At 40.3% G+C, this 6246-nt stretch overlaps 2 protein-coding genes across 4 annotated transcripts in view; one reads left to right on the forward strand and one right to left on the reverse strand.

The window, feature by feature from the left end:
• Positions 1 to 6246, reverse strand: part of LOC135113727 (uncharacterized) — an 83010-nt gene that overhangs the window by 49859 nt on the left and 26905 nt on the right. The gene's annotated exons all lie outside the window — the stretch shown is intronic.
• The window catches only part of LOC135113726 (uncharacterized), a 42915-nt gene that overhangs the window by 11303 nt on the left and 25366 nt on the right, over positions 1 to 6246 (forward strand). For all 3 annotated transcript variants that reach the window (XR_010274968.1, XM_064029254.1, XM_064029253.1), the window contains exons 2-5: positions 190 to 360; positions 1748 to 1953; positions 3878 to 3984; positions 6124 to 6246. The exon at positions 6124 to 6246 is cut by the window's right edge and continues 22 nt beyond it. Coding sequence is in view for 2 of the 3 variants with exons in the window: in XM_064029254.1 (XP_063885324.1) it covers positions 1815 to 1953; positions 3878 to 3984; positions 6124 to 6246 (369 nt within the window). In the remaining variant the exon portion in view is untranslated. The remainder of the gene's footprint in view (positions 1 to 189; positions 361 to 1747; positions 1954 to 3877; positions 3985 to 6123) is intronic.

The raw sequence follows: 6246 nt of genomic DNA on the forward strand, positions 1-6246 counted from the left end.
TAGTCACATTACTAGTACTACTGTGGTGATGGAAGTAGCAGTAGTAGTAGTAGTAGTTACATTATTATTACTACTACTACTACTACTACTACAAACTTATACAATCTTTCTACTATTAGTAATAAAACACAAACACAAAACACCCATAATTTACTCCCCCATTCCTAATTTCCCTCCCTCCTTGCCTAGGGGTGACGAGTGACTGCGCGGCGCCCCCAGCAAACGCCGTGCCGCTCACCACAGGGGAGGGCGCGATACTGTGGGCATGCAGCGAGATTCACCTGACGTGGAACAACCAGTACAGAGTGTTTTCGTCTGGCTGCGAGGACAAAAGCGAGATTGAGGACTGGATGGTGTGCGGTGAGTACGGGAGGGGCAGTGGTGTAGGGTCAACAAGTAGTGCATATTTTTGGGAGCTGGGTCATGTTGAGAACGCTCTAAAATGGTGTAAGCTTGAGTGATGAAAAATGAAAACTATGGCCTGTATACTGAAATGTTTCGCTCTCTCTCTCTCTCTCTCTCTCTCTCTCTCTCTACGTTCATTCTCAAAGTCCACAGAGATAACCAGCCGGGTTCTCGCGAGTGTTTCTTCTATTAATAACGTAAAAATCTTGTTAATCTGTCGCTAGAACCATAAAAACACCTTTTAAAACCCGTGTAGCTTCAAGTAGAGCCTTTTGTGTTATACTTGAGGTGCGGCGCAGAACAGTTTCATAATATGGTCCTGTACTGTGTGTGTGTGTGTGTGTGTGTGTGTGTGTGTGTGTGTGTGTGTGTGTGTGTGTGTGTGTGTGTGTGTGTGTTTTATATATATACCTGAGGATAAGCACTTTTTCTGTTAAGTCAAAATAATTTACCAGTTTTCCATTATTTTTTTCTTTTCCTCATGCATTCCTTATACCTAGTTAAACTTTCCCCAACAGTACGTAGAAATAAGATAAAAGCATGCAACCTTGTTTCCCACGAACTTAATATTTCCTATTTCGAACAGTTTTTGAAATAGGATCGTATGTAATATCATGAAATTTAGTTGAAACACGTACGTGGCACTACGTGAAAATGAAGCAATTACGTGTAAGTGTATGATAAAATAGTGCAGGGTTTCAAATATGTAGGTACGTCTTTGAAATAGTTACTTTACTGAACGGGTAGAGAGAGAGAGAGAGAGAGAGAGAGAGAGAGAGAGAGAGAGAGAGAGAGAGAGAGAGAGAGAGAGAGAGAGAGAGAGAGAGAGAGAGAGAGAGAGAGAGAGAGAGAGAGAGAGAGAGAGAGAGAGAGAGAGAGAGAGAGAGAGAGAGAGAGAGAGAGAGAGAGAGAGAGAGAGAGAGAGAGAGAGAGAGAGAGAGAGAGAGAGAGAGAGAGAGAGAGAGAGAGAGAGAGAGAGAGAGAGAGAGAGAGAATGAAGATAAAGAAAAATGAATGAATCTCTCTCTCTCTCTCTCTCTCTCTCTCTCTCTCTCTCTCTCTCTCTCTCTCTCTCTCTCTCTCTCTCTCTTTCAATTTCTATCCATCCACCTACGATTCAATCTATAAATCTATCCATCTATCCAAGAATCCATTTATCTAATCTCTCCATGTATCTAATCAATCAATCAATCATATACTTCCACCCTTTATTTTACTATCGCGTCTTTTCCCTTCATTTCTGCACTGTTTCACCTGACAATCTTCCACCCACACTCTTTCCTCACCACTAATTCTCCTCCTCCCATTTCCCCTTCCAACCCCACGCTCTCTCCCGAAGCAGAAGATAGCGCAGATGAAATAGTGAAGAGCAACTGTACTGACCCCCTCCTAACGTAAATAACGCCGAGATGGAGACACTATGGGATGGAGTGGCTGTCCTCTACAAGTGCAACAGGCCAGGCAATGAATGGATATCCAGGGCCAAGGAAAAGCTCTCCCAGTGTCACAAAGGCAACTGGACGCCAATACTGGACATGTGTGATGAAGGTAAGGGCAGTGTGGCGTGTGAGGAATGGTAGAATTTGATAAGTGGAGTGGTATGGTAATGGAATAGGGGATATGGGTGTAGTGGTTAAGGGGAATAAGGACAAGAGGAAATGTAGGATTGAGGGGAGGAATACGAGTCAGAGGGGGAAATCTGAGTAGTGGAGAAGGATTATGGGGTGGAATAAAGTGCAGGAGTGAAGGGAAAGGAGATATGATAGAAAACAATGGTTGAAGGGAAATGATTGATTGTTAAATAGATACTGATATTTAAATAGATATACAGATACATACATAAATAGATAGATAAAACTGATTGATATTTCTACTGATAGACACACATATACATACATACATACATACATATAAACATACATAAAAAGATAGACCGAATGACTGATATTTCTATTGGCTCATAAATTTACAGTACTTGAATATTATAATGAATACGTATGCTGAAGCCAAGATCTATCCAGGCAGCAGCAGTACCCTTATGCCTCTAGTGGTAATATACATAGAACCAACAGCCGCGCATGTGACGTGAACCTAACCCTAACAGAAATTACAATAGCTACGTCGTACCTGGAATTACCCTGAGTGAAAAAAAAAAAAAAAAAAAAAAATCAATGAAATATAGATGAAAAAAAAATGCATATCTGACAATGATCAATATAATAGAGATAATATTAATCATAGTAATAGTGATAGTAACAACATTAACGTAACGAAAAATATATATGTATTAGTAGAGTGCGAGGCTGAGGGAAGTGGATGGGTTGAAAGGAAGTGAAGGAATGAAGAGGTAAAAACAGTGGAATGTTACATGAATCTTAGTGATAAAGGAGAAAGCAAATAAACAAGAAGGTAGATAAATAAGAGGAAATAACGAGGAGAAGCAAGGGAAGAGGAAAAATTAAGCTAAAAATGTAAGAAAGGCAAAGAAAAAGAGAGAATGGAAGAAACTAAGGAGAACGAAAATAAAAAGAAAATAAGCTCAGAGTATAAATGAAGGAAGAAGAAAGGATGGAACAAATAAAGGACAAGAAAAGATATGCTAAAAATAGAGTAAGAAGAAAGAATGGAGGAAGAGAATGGAAAAAAAATGAAAGGAAATTAAAAGAAAAGTTAGTTACGATGGAAGGAGGAAGGAAAGAGAAGAATGGAAGAAATAGAGTGGATAGAACAGAGAGAATAAATGAAGAGGTGGAAAATAGAGTTGAAGCGAAAAGAAATGGAAGGAAAAACTAAGAAAATAGAAGGGAGGAGGAAGAGAAGCAATAAAAAAAAGTAAAATGAGGAGAAGGAAGAATAAATGAGAGAGAGAGAGAGAGAGAGAGAGAGAGAGAGAGAGAGAGAGAGAGAGAGAGAGAGAGAGAGAGAGAGAGAGAGAGAGAGAGAGAGAGAGAGAGAGAGAGAATAAAAACAGCAACGAAATAAAGGCGAGGAAAGGGCGAAGCAGAAAAAAAGACAAAATAATGAAAAAAAGATAAATATTGTAAAAAAAAAAAAAAGAAAAAAAGAAATAAATAAAAAGGGGGAGTGAAGAATAACAACAAAAATAGAGGCGAGGAATTCGAAGATGAGCAAGACAGATGGAGGAGCAGAAGGGGTTGACAGGAACAAAGGAACCCCCAACTAGCAGATAAAAATTAAAGAACACGAACACCCCATCATGCAAATCACTGCCTACACACATACATACATACGCACATACATTACACATTCTTCCCTCGAAAGGTGTACATAAACACATCATACATTTCCAAGGCAACACACACACACACACACACACACACACACACACACACACACACGGAAATGAGAGAGAAGTCAGTTTATTGAGCAAAGGATATCTATGTACCTATTAACCTATTTACCTATCCACCTACCTACTCCCCCCAAACCCTCTCTCTCTCTCCCCCTACAGCCTGTCCCTTGCCCCGAGACTGCAGTGATGTCAATGCTTTGGGCCACACCGAGCCAGGAGAATTCCACATCTATCCTGCTGACGAGAAAATCTATGACCCCCTTAAGGTGAGGCCACGGAAGGGAGAACATGATTGAGACAGGATGAGTAAGGGAGGATGGGATGAGGAAGAAAGAAAATGAGAAGTGGGGGAGGACAAAAATGAAGGATGATGGGATAGGAAGGAAAGAAGGAATGGGGATGTTAAAAGAGAGATGAAGGAATGAAGGAGACAAGTAAGGCAGAACGGAGAGAGGGAGAGGAAGGCCAAATAGAAGAGAGAAGGGGAAACATAAAGAACAAGTGAAGGTAGAAGGGGAGAAAAAGAAAAGAACAAAAAGGAAGAAAAAAAGAGGAAGGCAGGAAGACAGGAGGAAGGGAGAAATTAAGTAAAATGGAAGGAAGGGAGGAGGGAACGAAAGAAACGAGGGAAGATATGAGAAAACGAAGGGCAAAAAAAAAAAAAAGGAAAAAAGCGAAAAAAAGGGACGAAGGAAGTAAATAAGGCAGAAGAGAGTGAGGGAGGGAGAGAAGGGAAGCAAAATGGAAGGAATGGAGGAGGAGGAAACAAAAAGAACTAGGGAAGATGTGAGAAAAGGAAGGAAAAGAACATAAGAATAGAGGAAAGGAGTGAATGAATGAATGAACAAAGGAAGGAAGAAAAGAAAGCAAGGAAAGGAAAGAGGGAGGGAAGAAAAGAAATTAAAAAAAGGAGGGAGGAAAGAAAGAGGGAGATGAAAGAAGAAAGGAAGGAAGGAAGGAAGGAAGGAAGGAAGGAAGGAAGGAAGGAAGGAAGGAAGGAAGGAAGGAAGGAAGGAATGGATGAATGAATGAATGTAGATAGGAAGGAAGAAAATAAATAAATGCGAGTAGAAAGAAAGAAAGAAAGAAAGAAAGAAAGAAAGAAAGAAAGAAAGAAAGGAGGGAGGTCGAAGGGAAGAGAGGGATGGAAGAAAAAAGAGAGAAAAAGAAAAAGAAAGAAAGAAAGAAAGAAAGAAAGAAAGAAAGAAAGAAAGAGACCAGAAAGGAAGCAGGAAAGAAGACGACAACTCAGCGTGATCCATCGCCACCTCTATATTTATTAAGTTGAAAAATGGGTGTTGCTCATCATGTCATTATTTTTTCCCCCCATATTGATTGTCCTCAGTGTCCCCGCGGCTCTGTTGACGTGTACAGAGAGCTTAACTATGTCATGTTCTGCGGTAGTAGTAGTAGCAGTAGTAGTAGTAGTAGTAGTAGTAGTAGTAGTATACAGAGAGCTAAAGTATGTCATCTTCTGTGGTGGTAATAGTAGTAGTAGTAGTAGTGCTTATTATTTGTGTTGGTAATACTAGTAGTGCTGGTAAATAGTACTTAGTAATGATGAGAGAGAGAGAGAGAGAGAGAGAGAGAGAGAGAGAGAGAGAGAGAGAGAGAGAGAGAGAGAGAGAGAGAGAGAGAGAGAGAGAGAGAGAGAGAGAATTAATGCGTTGGAGCGAAAAGACACGGAAGGAAGAGAAGGGACGGGAGGGAGGGAATAAGTATGATGGAAATAAACACGAAAGGGAGAGAAAAAAGGGAGAAATGAAGGTACGTCAGTCACTTAATAATCTATGAACGAATAGGAGATGAGACTGATGACTGTATCGTGCTGTACTGTTTTCCAACACGACACACACACACACACACACACACACACACACACACACACACACACACACACACACACACACACACACCACGTTCGCTTTGAAACTCCTGTAATAACTATAATTAAAAAAAATGAAAGTGATGGAGGGCGGTTAGAGAATGTCAGTGAGTGAGCGAGTGATGGTGGAAGAAATGAGAAAGACCAAAGGATCAAACAAAAATATAAATTTAGACACAAACAGTCATTATTCATTTTTACGTAACAGTGTGTGTGTGTGTGTGTGTGTGTGTGTGTGTGTGTGTGTGTGTGTGTGTGTGTGTGTGTGTGTGTGTGTGTGTGTGTGTCGTTGTTAACTGTCGTCACACACACACACACACACACACACACACACACACACACACACACATATATATATATATATATATATATATATATATATATATATATATATATATATATATATATATATATGCTCCAAAAATACACATGACATTATTATTATTATCTTATATCATCATCATTGTTATCTCTCTCTCTCTCTCTCTCTCTCTCTCTCTCTCTCTCTCTCTCTCTCTAGGTACACTGCAAACTATCCACCGAGGAGGCTGAGAAAGGCTGGTTACTGGCTGCCTACACGGATCCTTCCCAGGCGGCCCACGCGGTGGCTCCTGATGATCCGATGAATGGCTTTGGCACGCCA

Source organism: Scylla paramamosain, chromosome 26 (assembly GCF_035594125.1).
Source record: "Scylla paramamosain isolate STU-SP2022 chromosome 26, ASM3559412v1, whole genome shotgun sequence".
NCBI classification, from domain to species: Eukaryota; Metazoa; Arthropoda; class Malacostraca; order Decapoda; family Portunidae; genus Scylla; species Scylla paramamosain.